General features: G+C 41.9%; 3 protein-coding genes across 3 annotated transcripts; 2 read left to right on the top strand and 1 right to left on the bottom strand.

Moving 5' to 3' along the window:
• The first annotated feature begins 34 nt into the window (after window positions 1–34).
• L2HGDH (L-2-hydroxyglutarate dehydrogenase) lies at window positions 35–2,197 on the top strand. The gene is made up of 3 exons (XM_020943359.2): window positions 35–532; window positions 741–1,598; window positions 1,677–2,197. Exons 1-3 carry the CDS (start codon window positions 390–392, stop codon window positions 2,062–2,064), a joined length of 1,389 nt encoding a protein of 462 aa, XP_020799018.2. The 5' UTR covers window positions 35–389; the 3' UTR covers window positions 2,065–2,197.
• Window positions 2,198–2,693: 496 nt separating this feature from the next.
• On the bottom strand, window positions 2,694–6,186 carry Tango6 (transport and golgi organization 6). Its single transcript, XM_020943375.2, has 2 exons — window positions 5,932–6,186; window positions 2,694–5,874 (listed from the first exon to the last, which is right to left on the bottom strand). The coding sequence occupies exons 1-2, from the start codon at window positions 5,990–5,992 to the stop codon at window positions 3,167–3,169; spliced, it is 2,769 nt and encodes a 922-aa protein (XP_020799034.2). The 5' UTR covers window positions 5,993–6,186; the 3' UTR covers window positions 2,694–3,166.
• Window positions 6,187–6,297: 111 nt separating this feature from the next.
• Nak (Numb-associated kinase) lies at window positions 6,298–19,800 on the top strand. The gene is made up of 8 exons (XM_020943270.2): window positions 6,298–6,875; window positions 10,195–10,328; window positions 10,393–10,526; window positions 10,583–11,135; window positions 11,197–11,789; window positions 12,336–12,634; window positions 12,865–13,131; window positions 16,541–19,800. The coding sequence occupies exons 1-8, from the start codon at window positions 6,710–6,712 to the stop codon at window positions 18,976–18,978; spliced, it is 4,584 nt and encodes a 1,527-aa protein (XP_020798929.2). The 5' UTR covers window positions 6,298–6,709; the 3' UTR covers window positions 18,979–19,800.
• The last annotated feature ends 615 nt before the right edge of the window (window positions 19,801–20,415 follow it).

Here is a 20,415-nt window from a genome sequence, read left to right as displayed (position 1 = left end):
TCAGTTTTAGTGAATTTTTAATATTAATTTTTAAAAACCCTACTGGTCACACTGGAGCTTATCAGCAACAAAAAATCGAACAGCTGACACGCGCAGCCGGTCCCCGCACCCGAAATCTCACACACATCGACCGAATTTCTGCTATTCCCGCGTACTTATCAATTAGCGCTCTATGACAACCCCCCCTGCGCAGATGTTCGACCCGTGAGCAAAAGAATTTTTGCTCTCGCGGCACGGAAAACTTCCACGGGCTTCAGTCGGTCGATTCGCTCGGAGGCGTTCGCATAGTACGCACAATTTGGCGGAGGAACACAGGCAAGGTCAAGCAAGGTCTTACGAGGCTAAAATTTTACGTGTGTGCGGGTGGCGAAAGGAAGAAAGCTGGAAAAATGGGACAAGCTCGTTTCCTGATCAACGGACTTAGGCAGGGATTTGCCAAGGTGGGCGCAACGAACACGGCCATTAATCCCTTGGCCACCGCCCAGCTGGAGACCCAGAAACGCCATCAACACAGCACAGCGACAAAGAGCTGGTAGGTATATATGTCCAAGATTCTGATAAGATTCTCTCTCCTTCTGCTTTGTGGCGCGTTCTAGCTTTCACATAATTTTTACGATCTTTGAGATTGAGATACAGTATCTCCCATGAGGAGTGTTCTGGTTATTAGTGCTTTTCTTAAGGTTTCAACGCAATGAATGTACATACATATTTAAAATATATAAACATTTTCTCCTCCTCAGTGCCTATGATCTGGTAGTGGTTGGCGGTGGAATCGTCGGTGCTGCCTCTGCTCGGGAGATCCTACTGCGTCATCCTAGCCTCAAAGTGGCCATCTTGGAGAAAGAGTCCCAGCTGGCCAAACATCAGAGTGGCCACAACTCTGGAGTGATCCATGCTGGAATCTATTACAAGCCCGGAACACTAAAGGCTCGCCTCTGCGTGGAGGGCATGCACTTGGCGTACGCTTATCTGGACGAAAAGAAGATTCCGTACAAGAAGACAGGCAAACTGATCGTGGCCACTGACAAGAAGGAGGTTAAGCTGCTGGACGATCTGCACAAGCGTGGCATTGCCAACAAGGTGCCGGACCTTCGGATGATCGAGGGCTGTGAAATACAGGAGATTGAACCGTATTGCCAGGGACTAAAGGCTCTACATAGTCCGCACACCGGAATCGTGGACTGGGGCCTGGTTACGCAGTATTACGGTGAGGATTTCAAGCGAGGCGGTGGTCACATATACTTGGAGTACAACGTCAACAAGTTTAGCGAGACCAAGGATGACAGCGAGTATCCAGTGACCATACATGGCGTAAAACCTGGTCAAACAGTTCGCACCAAGAATGTTCTGACCTGCGGTGGCCTACAATCCGATCTGCTGGCTGAAAAAACCGGTTGCCCCCGTGATCCCCGGATCGTGCCCTTCCGCGGAGAATATTTGCTGCTGTCTAAGGAGAAGCAACATATGGTGAAGGGTAACATTTACCCAGTGCCCGATCCTCGATTCCCTTTCCTTGGGGTTCACTTTACGCCCCGCATGGACGGCTCCATCTGGCTGGGACCGAATGCAGTGCTGGCCCTGAAACGAGAGGGTTACACGTAAGTTTTATGCTTTAAATTGGTTTGTAATACTATTGGTTAAAACTTACTCTCTCCCATTGCTTTTCTCCTATTCAGCTGGGCCGACATTAACCTATTCGAGCTTTTCGATGCCCTGCGCTATCCAGGCTTCGTTAAGATGGCCAGCAAGTACGTTGGATTCGGCTTAAGTGAGATGTCCAAGTCTTGGTTTATCAATCTGCAGGTCAAGGCGCTGCAAAAGTACATCCCGGACATCACGGAGTACGACATTCAACGCGGTCCAGCTGGCGTGCGTGCTCAGGCGATGGATTTACAGGGTAATCTCGTGGATGACTTTGTCTTCGACCGCGGCGAGGGAACGGGAGCACTTGCCCAGCGCGTACTTCACTGCAGGAATGCTCCCTCGCCGGGGGCCACCAGCAGCTTGGCCATTGCCAAGATGATCGCCGATAAGATCGAGACAGAGTTCTGCATCGGCAAGTGATAGCTAAAGTCCCAAAAATAATAGGTCAAGCTCAAATATACAAATTCTAATTTTTTACCGAAATCTATTATAAATGTATTGCATTTCTATTGTAAATTAAATAAAGCGCAACTATTTTTTGTAAAACAAGAAAGGAAGCTAACGGCACGCCGAAGTTTATTTACCCTTGCCTGCTAACATTTCATTCACCTATACATTTTATATTTATAGTTTTACAATCAGAGCTTTACATTTTTCTGTATTTTCAACGATCGTTTGTATGGCAGCTATATGATATAGTAGCCTGGTTTTCATAAAATTTTCCACAAAATTCTGGATTAATATATAATGGCTATATATCAAATTTGATGAAAATATCTTGAAAAATGGAAAAGTTTTAATATTTTTTTTTTAATTTTCCGATCGTTCCTATGGCAGCTATATATACACATGTATATATATAGTCCACCGATTCGCTATGCTCCGACTTATATACTAGTAAAATAATATAGAAGAATAACTCCATAGTTTCAATAAAATACTTTAAATTTGTTCCAAAACAAATCTCGCACATCTGTGCATATGATTCTCAACTGGTTCTAACATCCCCGGAACGAAGTGACTTCTGCCGGCCAAGTCTCAGATATGTGTTGTGTTACAAAAGTTGCAAGTCATTGTTTATTAGTGTTCAAAGTTATTAACTGCTCATACATACTTACTGGTTATAGATACTTACTGATCATAGTTGCTTACTACTCATAGTTTATTAATGATCATAGTTAATTACTAATCGTAGTTATTTACTGATCATAGTTGCTTGATGTTTATTGATACTTAATGATCATAGTTACTTATATATACCTTGTGTGGTCGGAGATGACTCCTTCACTGTGTTGTAAACTTATGACTTAAAATATAATACCCTGCAATGGTATAAAACTAAGCTAATTTCGGGACGCCCTTTCAGTTTCCATATTTCCAAAGGATTGAGTTTAAATTTATCATAACTTAGCCAAAAGGCATTAATTACATATATTTATATACATACATTTAGAGGATTTTCTCAGATAATAATATCACATTGAACTTACCAAGTACTTTTAACTTTAACTTAAAAATTACCTTAATTCAATTCAAGAATATTGACATTGTTTTTCTTTAAGGGAGCCTCATCCTTGATGCCCAGCACCTTGATCTGCTTTTGCAGTGACTGCTGCTCCTCCAGGCTCGTCTGAATCAGTAGTTTGCATTTCTCGTTTATTATTTTTAAGCCATTTGCCGCATGCTGGCGCATTTGCGGATCGCAGGACTCCTCCGTTTCTATTGCTCTCAGGAGCCGGTAAATGGGCAGCAACATTTCCTGGTAGTCCAACAGATTATCCATGCCGTTTAGGAGCTCAGCGAGGACCAAGACAGCTGCCCGCTTGGCGGGCACATAGTGTCCGCTAGTTAGCTCGCTATTAACTAGATGGAGTAGCTCCTGAAAGATGTTCTGCACTTGATAGGCCAAAAGGCGACACAGCTGGGCGAGATTGGCGAAGGCAGACATGCGAAACTCATTCAGGGGAGACCGAGCTCCGTGCATAAAGCAATTAAGAAGCACTGCCTTGTAGCGATAGCAAAGGGGACCCAGCTCCTGAGCGACCTTAAGAATTGCTTCACCCACAACCAGGCGATGGTCCAATACAGCTGTATCCGACAGATACTCATCGCTGAGCTTGTCCAACACTTCGGCCTCCATCACGTGTACCAATTGAACAAAAAGACGGACGCAATTCAGGAATACGTAGGATTCCTTACTCTTGAGAGTGGTCAAGGCCAAGGCAATGACTGTGTGCCCTTGGGACAGAGTGACGGGATCCTTCTTCTGTATAAGATCTATTAGTAACTGAATCCCGTAAGCCTGTAGATGATATTGGTCCTTTTCGATCAGAGCTCTAGCTTCCTGGAAGTGCTTAGACTGGAGAGCCTTTGTTGGCCGCCAAGATCCTTGAATTTTGGAGAGCACGCTTTGAGCAGAGTTTAATACTTGTGGATTACGTGATTCCCGGGACAATTTTATCAATTGTTCCTGCCAGTCCTTAGTACCTTCCGAGAGACGCAGCTCCTCACTGCCTTCCAAGAGCTCTTCTAATAGGTTCAGGATAGTGAGCAGGATGTGATCATTGTAACCACGCTTCGACTGCATTAAATCTTTGAGAACAGCCAATAACTCCTTTGACTGCGTGGCTAAATGGGTTCTTAAGGGCTGATGGGCCACCATTTGATTAAGAGCTATGAGCAGATCCAGCTTCAGTTGGTATTTTGAGTGGAGAAAATCCTTTAGTTCCGATTCCTGCGATAGCAGATCCACACCTCCATCCTGCTCTTCACTCAACTGGTTACCCATGAACCTTAAGAGCGCCAGGAAGACTTTGCAAGTGAGTGAAGAATGGAAACTAGACAGAAGTAAGCCAGGTAATATCCTGCCCATATCGTGAGCCACGTGATGATCCTGATGGGCCACCTTAACCTGCACTTTAAGGGAATCCTGGCCAGGTAAGATGAATATACGAGGATGAAGGGTGTGCCAAGTGTGTGACTCCATCTCCCCGTCCATTTTCCACTTGAATAATCTGAGTAAAATCTCTGGCAACTCATTATCTTTCTCCCTGTTGTCCAAACACCGAATTATCAGATTCGAAAGCTGGCTTCCTGCTGAGGATTCCAAGGGTAAGCCATCGTATAGCTGCAAGAGGAATGGCAGATAAGGGACCAGGAGCTTGCTGGGTAAACAGGCCACGCTGGAGGAACAGAAAAGTTGCTGCCAAAATAGAATCCGATTACAGAGCTCCTGGTTCTCCATTAATATCAAGCCACTTATCACATCTTCCGGGTTGGTAAGACTCTTCCAGTGCTTCCTTATTATATCCTCGATCTGCCGCTGATTCCTTTCATTCAAATCGTAGAATCTCCTTAGGGACAGGACACCCACACATAATTTATCTGCATCGTGGAGGTAGAACACACAATATTCCCACACTTGCCGTATCATCTTCCTCTGCGTTAGCTGAGAGAATCCCTTCCGGGCCACAATGCCGGAAATTATTTCTGCTTTTCTCGTTGGACTCACATTCGGCGTTTGGTGCAGTGCATCCACTAAACTGGCGAATCCTTGAGGAGAGTTCAACTTGTCCAGCAACTGTTGGTGCAGAGCTTCGGCCAAAGGCTTGCACAGCGGTGTGGCTTTCAAGAGCAAGATGTGCCGGAAGAAATCCGCCTTTAATTCTTTTTCCCAAAGGTAGGAGATTGCCTCATCTAGCTTGGGAGAATCCTCCAAAACTCGCAGGGTCATAATGCCCGCCAAGAGATCCCTTTGCACCTGCTCCATGGAGTTGGCCAAGTGAAACTGTCGGATTTGTAGAAGATCCACAAAGAACTGTATTCCCAGTAGAAGCAGGCAAGGACTAGCCTGAAGTTTTCCCTTAGCTTCTTGGAAGAGTGGTGATTTATAGAAATCCTCATGGAGCTGGCAGCGAAGAGTATAGTAGGACAACTCCTGCGTGGCCTGGATGCAGAGCTTGAGATGAGCAACGCATATAAGGTCCTCCTTGGCATCGCTGTGAAAATCTATGTTTTTTGTAATCACATGGAGCACGTGTTGCACGCGCACTATGTAGGCTACAGTGGGTGACTTTCCGGGATCTATGCTGGATTCCTGTTCGGTCGTTAGTTGGTAAGCCAAGCACAATTCATGCAGTTGCGCAGTTAACTCCATTTTCTCATATTTTTGTAATAAAAGCAAGTTGTTCGGTAAGGAAGTCTGGGATGCAGACGTATTTCCTTTGGTAGCTGCAGACGATTTAAAATAGATCAGTTAAATGTATATACATATATAGAATTGCTTACCGAGGGCTCTATCAAACTTTAGACTCTCCAAAAGAGCAAAGTATTTCGCGGTATTTGCCATTTTTATCACACAATAATATAAATTAAAATTTGGCGAAATTTGCAAAACAGTGTTAGAGGTGAGTGTTTACAGCGGCAAAGGTGTAATCGATAACAGAAGAATTGGCGATGAACTTGTATCGACTTAGCCATTTACACGCCAGATTAATGCGTCATTCGTTAAGTACGGTAGAGCGCGTGAAATATCGATTCACTGCAGTGAGAGAGAGCGAGAGAGAATAGTAGTTTAGTAAGGCTGTTTGTAAGCGGTTTCTTAAAGGCCTGAAATCAAAATACTAGAAAGTTGGATGGCGTTAGGAGATTCCTAAGCGGCTGCCTATCGATAACTTGGCTGCACTGGCGCAGATTGCAACTATACCGCCGCGCTGCACTCTGGTCACACTTGCCCAAAACACCAACAAGAGCAGGAAAATCGAACAACTTTCTTTTTCTGCAGTGTGTGGTGTGTGTGTGCATTGCGAAAAGCACAAATTGCGCAGAATTTGTTTAATTACGGCTAAGCGGATCCAGCTCCTACGTGGATTAATTGGCCAGCGGCACCGAAGCCCTGCCTGCCGCCCCCGCGAAAAAAAGAGTTGCAAAAAACACACACCTACGCGCAGGCAATTAAAACCGTGTGATTGATCCGAGTGCGAGTGTTTGTGTGTGTGTGCGCGTGTGTTTGTGAGTGAGTGTGTGGGGCAGTAAACATTTTCTTTTTCGAGAATCGCCGTGGAAAATGAAGAAAATCCTGTCCAAGTTCGAGCGCAATGAGAACTCGCGACTGGATAATCCGCACAACAGCAGCAGCAGCTCGTCCTCCTCCAACGAGAAGAACAGCTTTGTGGGCAAGGTCTTCACAGTGGGACGCGTCACGGTCACCGTCGAGGATGTCCTGGCCGAAGGTGAGTGTGAGTGCCGCCGAGTGTGCGGTGTGGTGCGGTATCTGTTCTTATCTCCCTACACGTAGTTCTCAGCGCGATTATGCTTATCACCTGTCCGACTTACAGGTGGGCAGCAAAACTGCGTACCCCCGATTCCCGATAGATTAGATAAAAAAAAACCCAAGTATTTCCGAAAATGTGGGGCGTACACAAATGGCAAATAGAAAAGCATTAAAACAGCTGCGTATCCCCTTAATTAGGGGCGCCACTTGTCGCATTTCCGATTATACATACAGTTGAAATTACCTAACTGGAACCAGAGTGAAATATAATGGTTTCGTGGGAAAATATCATGTTTTCTAGAAGAAAACTAATTTTTACACGTTCTTAACTGAGACATTTGAATGCAATTATGTATAAGACCGGTTGTCATAAGGCAAAACTATTTTTTGAACCAGGTCTGTTTATTTACGTTTCCCTGCACATTGTAGCAACATTTCAATAATGTTTTATAAAAAGAGAACTTTAAAATTATGAACATGTCTTTTTACATACAGCAAATAATTTTAAAATGTTTTGTAAAGTTTTATTATTACTTAAAGTACCTTGAACTTTCAACCTCCACCTTTAACTTTGAAATTAAGGCAATGTAATGTTTGTCCCTGGCCCAAAATTATATTCATAACATTTTTTACGAGCGAACATTAATTCCAAAAGAAGTGCTCCAAAAAAGTTTTAAAATGTTCACGTTAAAACTTTATTAATTTGCCAAATTTAAAGTTGTAGACTCATGAAGCTCGTCTGTATTAAGTCAGTCTCTGGTTCTGGTTGGTTTTTCCATAGAATTCCCATAGCCAGTGTACATGGCCACAAATCAATTGAATCAATTATGTTAATTTAGCCAATGAAGCGGCAAGACCAACACTCATCAGCACTCACTTCATCTTCTCCCGGTTGTCTCTCCCAGTTTTCCGTCTAAGCTCTTTCCACCTTTGGCAATTTTCTATTCTTAATGGCAAAGGTCGCATTTCCCCGGAGGACATCGCCTGGTCTTCGTCCTTGTCCTTGACTTGCGGAGTGCACAAGTCGCCATTCGCCATCCCCATTCCCATTCCCATTCGCAGTGCCTCCTCCTCTCTGGCTCTCTGGCATTTGATCATCTAACGATTGCTCACACAATATACCGCCTTCCATTCCATTTTATTCGCTACCTTCTTTCCTTGCTTGCTTTTATTTTGCTGCTGTTTTGCTCTTAGCTTCTACATACTTTTTGGCAAGCAACTCAGTTCGCAAATGTTGTTTTGCTGCGGTGCGCTGGCGCCGCTGTCAGACAGTCAGCTGTTGTCAAAAAATACCCTATAATTTATGGGGCGGTGTGAAGTGTGTCACTTCGCTTGGGGAGATTGCAGTTAGCGTCAGTTGGCAATGGAACAAGGTTAAATACGTAGCTTTTTTTTATTTCTTTAAACTATTTACTTACTACTAGCTTTTAGGTATAAACCTTAATTTTCATAAACTTAGATAACATCTTACTGATAGAAAATAATAACTTGAGATCAGTGTAGAGTGTAAATAAATTTTGATTAGTCTGTAAACTTAAACTATATCATTGAATACTTGTTCTCAAGATTTTTAATCTGTTACTTTTTAATTTAGCATTATTTCTCTATAAAAATGAATAATATATCTTCCTATATCCTTAAAGTGATATTTACTTTACTTAATGTTGCATATACCCAAAGTGAAGCATTCATTACTCACCTTTATTTTTTTGTACCTGTTTTTTAGCTTTTGAGTGCCCAACAAGACAGTCGCAATAACAACAAACAACAAATACATTTGCAAATGACTAAGCGACAAACAGTTAACGAATGTAGCTTCTTCCCTCTGCTAGCGATTTTAGTCCCCCCTTTAAGCCCCGTTTAACCCCCTTTCGAAGCCCCTTTCACACCTCTTAGCACCCCTTTTTTTCTCTATCACCGAACTCGTTTGCGTTTTAAATTGCCTTCTCAAGTTTTCTCGCTTCGTTTTCGTTACAATTGTGCACTGTTATTGTTGCTTTTCGTACTATTATTACTGTCTCTGTTGTTGTTGTTGTAGTGCTTGCTTTTTCTAAGCTTTTTTATTATTTTGTCAAAGTTGATTTGTTGCTGTTGGAAGGCAGCAACCTTCAGCATTGATTAACATTTGACGCCATAATTTCACAAAGTCGAGCAAAAAAATATCAAGCAAAAATGGTTACATTCATTCGCCGCCCGTTATTCATTTCTCTCTGTCAGAAAATAAAAACACGGTGAAAAATAATAAATTTCGAAGTATTTTAAAAGAATATTTAAATCCTAAATACGTAAATATTTTCTCATTGAATTTTTAAACTTAAAAATATACTTGTATTGTAAGGTATTTCGAAAGATATAAACGTTTGTTAAATTATTAATTTTTCGATATGTATTTGTTTTAATTTTAAAATTCCAATTTCATTCTTAACTCCTTCCTTAATATCATCCAAAAAAGACATTTTTCATTAAAATTACCAAGTTTGTACTTAAGAATGTGCTATTATTCATAAAATAAAACTGTTCAAATCGATTTATTTAAATAAATAAATATTTAATAGCTGAACGATTTTACTCGATATTTATTGCCAGTGCACGCCCCCCATTGTCTCCTCCCACTTGAGTGTCTCCCAGTTGAGTATTGTTATTGTCGCATGTTATTGTTGTTATTTCTGTACGTGACCTTCAATAGTTTAGTTTATATATTGCGTTGCCTTTTTTATCGTACATTTTGAAGTGGCGCAAAGCGACAGGTGGAAAGGGGGAGGGAGCGGGGTTCTCTACTTGAATTCTATTTGCAATAAAATAGAATAAAACTCATGCAAATCGGCTGTTGGGCAAAAAAAAAAACTTGTGTAAATCGTTCCATGGCCAGACCCGCAGACAGACAACAGCTATCGTTTTGCTTGAAGAATACCCTGTAATTTCAACTTTATGTAGTATCTGCCCCAGAAAACGTGGATTATGTGAGCGAACGATATCAGAATTTAGTCACGTATCTGTAGATATATGTATGAGTTCAATGAGACTACAAAGTAATATTAAATGGAATTGTTTTACATATGTACATAGGTTTATCTATTTGATATTAACATTATTATAAATATTTTTAATATATATCTGAGTAATTCCAGGGTATTTAAGAGGCCATACTTCCTTGTCATTGTACTCCCCTTATTTTCACTGTCGCTGTTTACTGTTTACAGTTGACAGCTGTTATGGATGTCTAGAACCCTCTTACTAATGCTCCTTCCTCTCTCTCTCTACCTCCAAAACACACGCAGGTGGCTTCGCCATGGTCTTCTTGGCCCGCGGCAATGGCGGAGGCAGTGCCTCGGCCACCAAGTACGCCCTGAAGCGCATGTACGTCAACAATGAGCACGATTTGAATGTGGCGAAGCGCGAGATACAGATTGCGGTAAGAGTAAATAATAAATCAGGACAAAGAAAACCTAATCTAATGGAGCTTGTATCCTTTGTAGAGCAACCTGAGTGGGCACAAGAACATCATCGGCTATGTGGACTCGAGCATTACGCCCACCGGGAATGGGGTGTGCGAGGTGCTGCTCCTGATGCCCTACTGCAAGCATCACATGCTGGCCATGATGAATGCTAGGTAAATTAACTTATGAATTAATTAATTATATATAATAAATACATACATGTAATTAGGTTACACGTTGGCTTCACGGAGCCCGAGGTGCTCACCATCTTCTGTGATATTGCCGAGGCCGTCTCTCGTCTGCACTACTGCCAGACTCCGATCCTGCATCGTGACCTGAAGGTGGAGAATATCCTGCAGACGGACGCCGGGAACTTTGTGCTCTGTGACTTTGGCTCGGCCACGGCCAAAACGTTGAATCCCCAACAGCATGGCGTCACTGCCGTGGAGGAGGAGATCCAGAAATATACGACGCTCTCGTATCGAGCTCCCGAGATGATAGATTTGTACGCTGGGAAGAGTATTACGACCAAGGCGGATATATGGGCTCTCGGTTGCATGCTCTACAAGCTCTGCTTCTTTTCGCTCCCCTTTGGTGAGAGCACGCTGGCCATTCAGAGCGGACAGTTCTCCATTCCGGACAACTCCAAGTACTCGAAGGGTATGCATCAGTTGATCAAGTATATGCTGGACACAGATATGGAGCGAAGGCCCAACATCTGGCAGGTGTGCGAGGTGGCCTTTCGGCTCTCCGGCAAGGATAATCCCGTACAGAATCTGCATGTAAGCATTCAAGATTGTGAAAGCTAGTTCTCCTCAAATTAATGGATATATTCCTCTCTAGAAAACTCCCACACCGAACTTTGACCTGCTGCTAGTGCCTCCGTTCGAATCTGAGGCCAAGAGGATCAGTGCTGCCGCCTCCAAGGCAGCCAAATCGCAGAATGTCTCTGTTGTTGAAGCGGGTACCAGTGTTGCTCCCCGCTCCCGGCCCAAGGGCTCCTCCGCGGTGCATGGAGGCAATGCCTTGGGGCTCGGCTTGCCTCCCAGTCCATCGCCGAGGCTAAATATCACCTCACCGCAGCCGGTGGCGGTGGCAGAGCAGTTTCAGGCCAATTTCCCAGCCATGCCGACAGCAGTGCCAGCGGCTGCACCTCCGCCACAGGTGGCCCCGGTGGTACCGCCAGTTCCTGCCAGCAATCTGTTTGAACCAAGCGGCTATCCAGATCCCTTCAATGAGCCAGCCGGTGGAGCAGCAGTTTCAGCAGCTGCAACAGTTTCCGAAGAGTCCCAGAAGGAGGAAGTGGTGGTGGTGCCTCAGGATTTGGGTGCTGGTGGTGACGGCGGTACGCCCACAAAGAGTATGTTGACGCCACCAAAACCGAGCGGAGGCGGTGGACACAGACGCAATGTGAGCGATACATCGGCCTTTAATAAGTGAGTCTTAGGTTTAAGTTTTTAAAAATTATTAAGATATTTTCCCAACAGAGCTTCCAAATAACAGTTCTAGTTTAGGTTTAGGTTTGGTTGTTTTAGTAAAAACTCTTATTTTTTACTTTTATTTAATTATTGGTCCGATTTATCAAACAGAATATACATTTATCGCACATAACTCTAATTATTTATAGACTTTCGCATATCGTAATTCATTTTCAATATCTTTTATAACCCCCCAATTCAAAAATGTTATTTGCGAGCTCTGTTTTCTATGCTTTCTCCAAGCACGATCTGTATGTGTTTTGTTCTATGTTTCTGCTCTTTTCTCTGCTCTTTCACTCATTTTCTGCTTGTCTCTCTATGTGTGTCCTACTTAAGAGCTACAAGTGACCAGGATGATGATGAGGCCGTTGATGAGTCGCAGAGTCAATAGATACTATGTAGCCTCAAGCTTCTCTATCCTTTCTCTATTAACTTGCTTGCTTGCTTATTATTCTTTTCCATTAACTCTCACTGATCATCTTTACTCATTCATTACTTACTTAGAACGTTTGCCAATGAGACAAGTCAATTTCTGGCCCCGTTTAACAATAATTTGGCTGCCATGGGAGATGGTCCCCAGACCCTGGCGAGTGCTGCGTCCAATCCTGGCATATATGCCGCTTCTTCGGCCAACACGGCGCCAGTATCCATTAGCGAACTGATGAAGCCGGGTCATACGGCGGTGGAGAAGCGAGTGGAGGCCTGGAATCCGTTCGAGGAGGAGCAACCCTTCAGCCAGATGACCGAAGATCACATCTTTGAGGCGGAATTCGATAAGATCCGGCAAAGGGGAAGTCAAGGCAGTGAGTTGAGGGGGATTTATTTATTTATGTATGTGAAAATGTTGTAAACTTGGATAAATCGTAATTATACATATCGAAAGTATTTAAATTTACATGATAACACATATTCCGACTTCAAACTATCGATTTATCAAACTTTGCGTTAAATATCTATAAATTCTATAGAAATATCTATTAGTTAAAACACTTAAAATCTTGAATACATTTTAATAAAGTCGTTTTTAACGCAGGCATCACCACCAAGTCGGCGTCCACTACCTCTACGCTGACACCCACTGAGCAGAATGCCTCCGGAGTAGTGGTGGTGCCCGTCACTGCCCCAGTGGCTCCACCCGCTGCTCCTGCCCTTGCTGCTGCTACTGTGGCTGCTCCTCCGCCGATTACAACCGCTGTGTCGCCGCATCCGCCACTGGCCTCCGAGGATCCCTTTGGATCGGCACCATTCAGTTTGCCACCCGGACTGCGCGAGAAGGCCAGCTCGCTGCGCAAAACCGGAGGTAAAGCATGAAATTCCACCTTTAATCGTTGTTTGCAAAAAATGCCAGAATACGTTTAGTTTTCCGATTGTTGCTTTTGTTCGCTCTCTCTTGATCTCGATGCAGAAAGTGCAGAAAGTGCAGATTTGAACGTAGACGTAGACGTAGTCTAAAAACTTCCTAGTAACGATCAGCTCAGCTCAACTATAACACACCTTCCTCCATCCGAAAGAGGAGCAGCTCCCAGCCAGCGTCAGCGGCAGCCCCAGAAAGATCAGCTATAGATTATACACTAATCCGATCCGATCCGATCGATCGAGGGACATAGCGTGTGCCATGTAGAAGAAGATCGGTGGCAGAATGAACACAGAGCCCTACATTAAGTGCAATCAATTGAATTTGTAAATATCCCCAAGCACCAGCCACATACTAAACACTAAACCCAACAATAACCCAACAAAGAAACCAACTTAACTTTGTGCAATAATCTGCAAATGTAACAGAGGGTCATCGGTGTGTCCTAAATATGCTTTTGGTGAAAGGAAAAGATAATGATTTGTGACATTTGTGAAAAATAGGAGCCAAGACCTAATAGAACTTGAATATTAATTTGAAAAATCTTTAAAATACTTATCCACTTTCTGTTGAACGTTTATAAAAATGGGATTCTATCAGAAAAGGAAATATTATGACAGTGGATTAAAAACTATTAAAGTGTTATCCCTATCCTTGCGACTGTAGTACACAAAAAATTCGAACAGTTGTCTCATTAAGGTTCTAATAAAATCTCTGATTAATGGAAAATATAATATCGTGTCATAGTTGCATGACAGCTATTTTTCTTACTGTTCAAATAACTTTTAATTACTTCCAAAAAGACAATTCTAAACTGTTTAAATTAGCGAGCTTTTTTAATATTTGAAGTTGTTTAAAGAAGTTCAGAGTTCTTATTCGAGTATGACACAGTATTCGTTATTCATTTATTTCTTTGTAAGTAGTAATTTGTAAATCCCCCAAATTTAATTGAATGCAGTGTCATACCCGCTTAATCAAGTTCTTATATGGTTCTTATGGTTATATATATAAATCAAAGAAGACACATTCACCCGCTTGCACCACCCTAAGCTCTCTATTTCTTCCTCTAACAATTTTAACACAATCTCCAATCAAAAGCGCTTCTAACAAAGTAATTCTTGGTGCTGGTCCTAAGCTAAGAAAAAAGAAAACAAAGTAAGAGAAACCAAAAAGAGAAATTATTAAAACGCCTATTTAGTAAATATACTTTAGTCTCTATGTAAATCTTAGTCATTAACATTAAAAACAATTAGCGGTTGTGGTTCGCGAACTAACCAAAACAAGCAAACAAACAAACAAACAAAAATGAACAAAATTTTAATTCAATTATTTTAATTGTACAATTTCATTGGACTTATTAATATGTGTAAATGTATCTATCTACTCTGTGTGTAATTTGTAAATTTAGCTATAACTAAGAGAAATTATAAATAGTACTATTTATTCATGTTGTTGGCGTAGAAGATGAAAGAGTGTGAAGCAATTGTTTTGGCAATAATTTGCATATCAAAGTTATTTAATTACTTATCAGTACATGTGTTATCAACGTGCAATTTTCAGAGATTAATGCTAAATGCTAGACAGATATTAGGGAGATTGATAGAAATTGCTGATGATTTGAATTATTTTTTAGCTTAGTCTTCGGTATCTAAATAATAGATTACAAATCCCCAGTGATTTCTTTCAGCACTCCGATTTAGTAACATTTATCGCTCAATTCGATTAAGATTTTTTCCCACAATTTCTGATTGTTTATTTTATAAATAAATATTTTTTGCGCTTTCGTTGAAGTTCGCCTCAAGCTGCGTTCTCTGCGGATGTGGCAGCAGAAAAGAAACGATTAAAACTGAAATCGAAAATCAATTGTTAAGAATTATACCGAAAGCAAGTCCGAGATAGTTCCAAATCCTATCGCTCCACTCAAAATGTTCAACCTAACGTTAACTAACTATCTAAAACACCTGTTAATACTGTACATAAGTTTAATCGAAAGCGAAAAGTAAACTAAACACCTTGAGGCGATGGCCCCCCAAAGATCTAAAGTAAAAAACATAGCAATAATTAGAGAGAAACCAAGATGAGCGATAAGCAACAAAAGTCAGGTAACCAAGACACATACAAGCAACTTATTATCAGATGATCAACAAATACAGATTATATATATACATAAAGCACTATATATTTATACAAAAAAAAGAAAAGAAAAACAGTAACGAAAGGGCGTTTAGCTTAAGTTCAGGCCACAAGAATTGTATGAGAATTAAACCAAAAATGAAACTAAAGCAAAACTGCAATAAATTCTATATATTATGTTTCAAAAACCAAACCAGAACTGAACATATTCAGCAAAATGTAAATCACAACTAACTAAATCTGTGTGGGAAGTTAAACAGATCTTTCATATATCAGTTGAACGTTTTATGATTATTAATTTTCTTTTATGATTGTAGAAAATCAATTTTTAATGGAGTATTTTTTTAGTTTTTAAATGTAATAACACTTTTTGTATATTTATAATATGATATGTATTAAACATAACGATATTTTCGATATGACGTAACAATATAAAATTTGACTTATGAAACATAAACGTTCAGCTGATATTTGCGAGATTTCTAATTTAATAAATAAGTAAATCGCTTTATCTTTAAGGCATGCACAGGGTCTAGTTCATTTAATTTGTTTTATTAACATTATTATTCTTTTAGTTTAAAAGTATTTATTTTTGTTACCGAGACTTTTTTCTCTTTCTTTCATTAAATTATATTTTTATATTTGTTTGTTTGACTTTCATGCATTCATTTTTTAAAGTATTTTAGTATTTCTTCAGGAAATCTTTTTGTTCTTTTCAGTTCCTTTTATTTTTCTCTCTCTTTTTTAATTGTTTGCTTTAACGTAAATTAGTATATATCATATATGTATTTATTTTTCTTTGGTAATTTAATGGTATTTAAAAAATCAAAATATATACCTGTTATTGAGAGTGACTTCAAGTCCTTTAAATTTTCCAACCAAAAACTGTGCATGCCTTTTAAAATCGAAGCACAAATCACCGATTTAACCTCTGGGACCATATCTAACATCGATTTCCAGCTTCTGTCTTCGCCATTTGTCACCCAAAACTAACCCTCCAAAAAAAGATTACGTATACGTCACGTAGAGCAACAAAATCACTCAGAAAAAGAACTCGGAAAGAACTCATTACATTTCTGGGGTGCAACAATCACTCACCGCCCATATGTTCCATCCATACTTAGTTGTAGATCAAAAACAGCCGCTAATCCCCTTGTAAAACCCTCGAAAACCCGTAATCTCATTACCTTACTGCATAAAAGTCCTTCGCTCTCGTCCACAGCGAAATTCATCGGCGTTTCCTCCGGCGGAGCTGGTACCCTGGTGACCGGAGGAGGAGTGGTTGCCGGAGCCAATACCGCTTCCAACTCCAACTCATCCAAGTGGCTGCTGTCGCCCACTTTGGAGGTGTCCAGCGAGGAGAAGACCTCGCTCATAAGCAAACTCAAAACGGATTCGGAGAATGGCGGAGGAATCGGCGGAGGAGTGGGAGCTGAGGGCTATGTGAAGCTGCCACTGGAGGATCGCAATAAGTACGAGAAGCTGCGCAGCAAGGATCAGCCGACCTCTGATGACTCGGACTCCGACGAGGGCGCCGAGTTCTTTCAGCAGGACAGCGACGAGGGCTCCTCCAGTTTCATCAAGCAAATGCAGATGGTGACGAGCACGCTGCCGGAAACCATACACAAGATCCAGCAGGTGGCCTATCACAAGGTGGACAAGACCTCCTCCCATCTACCGATTGTGAAGAAGCTCCGGCAGACGACGACCAAGAAGCCCACAAGTGCTGCCCACCAGGCGGCCCAGCAGTTGAATCTCATGGCCGCCGCCGTGGCTGCCCAGGCGGAAGAAGCTGCGAAGGCAGCCCAATCGGATGGGGATTCCATAGGCTCAGCAAGTGACCTCCGTGCCGAGGACGATGACCTGTTCGATGAGAATCCACGCAGTCAGACCCTGGCCAAGCTGCGTCGCCCCATGCCCGCTGAAATGGATGGCATCAGTGAGTCGGTGAAGACCTGCAGCAGTTCGGCCTACCATGCCGAGTGCGAGAGTGTCACCACGCACGAGGACGATGTCAGGAGTCGAGTGGTGGTCAAGGTGCGCATGAAGAAGAAGGACAGAACCAATCTACTGCTAGTAACCGCCGGTAATGGTGACCATCCGAGTGCCCCTTCCGAGGAACTGAGCCCCACTTCCAGCGATCTGCACAAGTTTGGTGATCGTCCATTGCTGCTGGATGATGAACTGGACTATGGGGACTCGGGGGAGAGCAAGACCAGCACCGAATCCCCAATGGCGGCGGCGCCGGCTGTTCCCGAGTCCGAAGAGGATGTGTTTGCCTTGGCGCCCTTTAAGTTGCCCGTGGGCATACCTCTCAAGAGAAAGAGTAAACCCAAGGCGAAGGAGAAGCGCCAGGCGGAGCCTGAAATGTGGACTTCCACGCCGGTTAAAGGTGGAGAAGGCACCTCTTCTGCCGCTGCTGCTGCTGCCTCGAACTTTGCCAGCTTTCCCGCAAATGGGGCATTGGGGGAATCCCCGCAGCTAGATGAGTTCAATGAGCCCATCTTTAATCCGAATCCCTTCCAGGATAACTTGCAGAAGGAGGAGGTTCGAGAGAATCCTGCCCCGCAATGCGATCTCTTCGGCTCGGAGCCCTTTCCCCAGGTAATACGCACCATTGAACAGAACCCCTTGAACCACCAGCAGCTCCATCACTTTCCCAGTCACAACAATAATAACAATGTGATCAAAGTGCCCGCCTCTGCCTCTGTCTCCGTGCCTGTGCCTGTGCCTGTGTCTCTGCCCCTAGCCACACCCGTCTCCGTTTCTGTGGCTGCTCCCCAACTGGTGACCATAAATCACTCGATTATTATCAACAAAACGCCGGAACCCTTGATGAGCCATCATAGCAACATTAATAATAACAATAATAATATTATTATTAACCCAGCGGCCACCAAGTCCACCAGCAGTGTCTATGTGAATGTGCCGTCTTACACCAGCACCAGCAGCTCCTGCTCCACCGTCGTTAACCAGCCACAATCCTCACCAGCTGCAGCAATACCCCTGCCCGTACCCGTGTCCGTGTCCGTGCCCGTGCCCGTTTCCGCTCCAACTCCATCCGGAGCCCTCCACCTCCGACCTTTGCTGCCCATTGCCGATAATGCCTATGTGCAAATCTCTCAAGATCGCCTCTCCGACTTCACGCCCGACGATGAGGAGGAGCCCGTGGTGGTGCGTGGTGCCGATGTGCTGGCAGACGATGGAGTACCTGCCACTGGCAAAACCAAGAAGGAGAAGTCCCATCTGGCTGTAAGGGTGCTACCGGGGAAGCTCACCCAGAAGGTCAAGGGTCACTCGTCCTACAAGAAAGTGAGTGCCGCCGCCTTGGGATCCACTTCGTCGTTGAGTTCCGGGAGCAAGCAGAAGCACCAGCGTTTGCAGTATCAGTCCCACGACGATGACGACGACGATGACGATGTGCAGGATCAGGATGAGAACAGGAAAGCTGGCGGAGGTCGCAATTTCCAATCCAATACCATACAAAATTCCGCCAAAACTGGCTTCAGTAATATGAGCTTCGAAGACTTTACCTCCGACCAGGAGATGGATCGTCTCTCCCGGACGATTCCCTTCGAAGTGGTGAGGAACGAGAAGATGCTGCTGGAGGCAGAGAAGAAATTCGGATCCCTCAAGAGGAGAAATAATCTGTTCTCGTAGGCGAAAGCTGGAAAAGGGAAACTATCAAGGAGATACCTGAGACTGAGTGTTTCAAGACTACTATTTGGCATTTCGTTTAAGCTTTTCTCCTACGTTCCGTTTTTTCGTATTGAAATCTCTTCAAAAAGAGCTACCCACAAGAATGCTACATCTTATAAACAAAAAAAACTAAATGGGACCTAAAATATTTTATTATCTGCTTCTGAGCAGATTTTTTTAATGACTTCCCAAATCCTAGCGTTTTCGGTGTGTATTTTTGAGCCTAGTATTTATGAATGAAGAATGGTTAATAACATTATTAATTATATACACACCTATTATACATTCAACAAAGAACAATATACATATACATATTATATACCTATATATATATATAATATATAACTGTTATTTAGTGCAACAAATAATGTAAACTAGATTTTTAGAAGGCGCGCGCGAAAAACATGTTCTAGAATTTATACAATGCGTAAGTTTACCAAAGTTACATTTACATTATTGTTTTGTGGCATTTTTCAGCTTTTGAATTATTCCCTCAATTTATTTATTTATATTATATACAATTATACAACAACAACAAAAAAAAAACTAAATATGTGATTATACACCCAATAACAAGCAAGCAAACCCCAAAAAATACAAGCAACAAATTAATTATCACTTAAATTGCATTCACTAACAAGAAAAGGTATTTAAGCATTAATTACTATCTATCCATATCGATTAACATACTCTCGTCTATGTTAGTTAAACCATTTGTTTTTGCATATACATGTATGTATTATCTCGACTATATAAAATATGCGCATATTGTATTTATTTTAATCGAGTGTTTTAATTGGGGAAATATTTTGGATGCCTTTAGATGGGTTGAATTTTATTTCAGATGAAAGTATTTCAAATGTTTACATTTTTTTTATTTTTAAATGTTAATACAAGTAGCATAAATATTCTAAATTATTTTATTTTATACTTTCCCCAAGACTAGGCCTAATATTTCACCCACGACTGTTTACGAGGGCAGTGTGTCATTTTCTAGATTTTGTATCTTAAGGTAATTCCTCCAAGACATCTGTTGCTTTTGCAAAAATAAATAAATAATATATAATATATACCCATTGTTGTGGTACCTTATATTTTCCCTCTCACCGATTGTTGCTATTTTCATACATTTGTCACAGTATTACCATTGCATATTTACAAATACAGTAGGCTCTCGTAATCAGAAATCTATATAAAATTGATTTTATGTATATTTTTAATGTTTTAAATATTTTATTATCATTTTATATATTGATATCAATTTTTTGGCACAAGCAATGCTTAATTAAATGGTATCCGTTAAGTTAGTTGATATTAATTTTAATATATCAAGCACTCAGGCCTAGAAGAAAACCTCAAAAACCTCATCATAATTTCGTTTAGTAAAGAGCTACCTTC

Source organism: Drosophila serrata, unplaced genomic scaffold (genome assembly GCF_035046125.1).
Source record: "Drosophila serrata isolate PLE 108 unplaced genomic scaffold, ASM3504612v1 contig_240, whole genome shotgun sequence".
Classification (NCBI taxonomy): domain Eukaryota; kingdom Metazoa; phylum Arthropoda; class Insecta; order Diptera; family Drosophilidae; genus Drosophila; species Drosophila serrata.
This window is presented reverse-complemented; position numbering and strand designations above follow the sequence as displayed.

Bases quoted from the DNA above. Each gene is read 5' to 3' on its own strand.
- Tango6 (XM_020943375.2), bottom strand. From the start codon at position 5,992: ATGGCAAATACCGCGAAATACTTTGCTCTTTTGGAGAGTCTAAAGTTT. The intron at 5,875-5,931 runs GTAAGCAATTCT...AATCGTCTGCAG, and splicing joins AAAGTTTGATAGAGCCCTCG to CTACCAAAGGAAATACGTCT.
- Nak (XM_020943270.2), top strand. From the start codon at position 6,710: ATGAAGAAAATCCTGTCCAAGTTCGAGCGCAATGAGAACTCGCGACTG. The intron at 10,329-10,392 runs GTAAGAGTAAAT...TATCCTTTGTAG, and splicing joins AGCGCGAGATACAGATTGCG to AGCAACCTGAGTGGGCACAA. The intron at 11,136-11,196 runs GTAAGCATTCAA...ATTCCTCTCTAG, and splicing joins ATCCCGTACAGAATCTGCAT to AAAACTCCCACACCGAACTT.
- L2HGDH (XM_020943359.2), top strand. From the start codon at position 390: ATGGGACAAGCTCGTTTCCTGATCAACGGACTTAGGCAGGGATTTGCC. The intron at 533-740 runs GTAGGTATATAT...TCTCCTCCTCAG, and splicing joins AGCACAGCGACAAAGAGCTG to TGCCTATGATCTGGTAGTGG. The intron at 1,599-1,676 runs GTAAGTTTTATG...TCTCCTATTCAG, and splicing joins CTGAAACGAGAGGGTTACAC to CTGGGCCGACATTAACCTAT.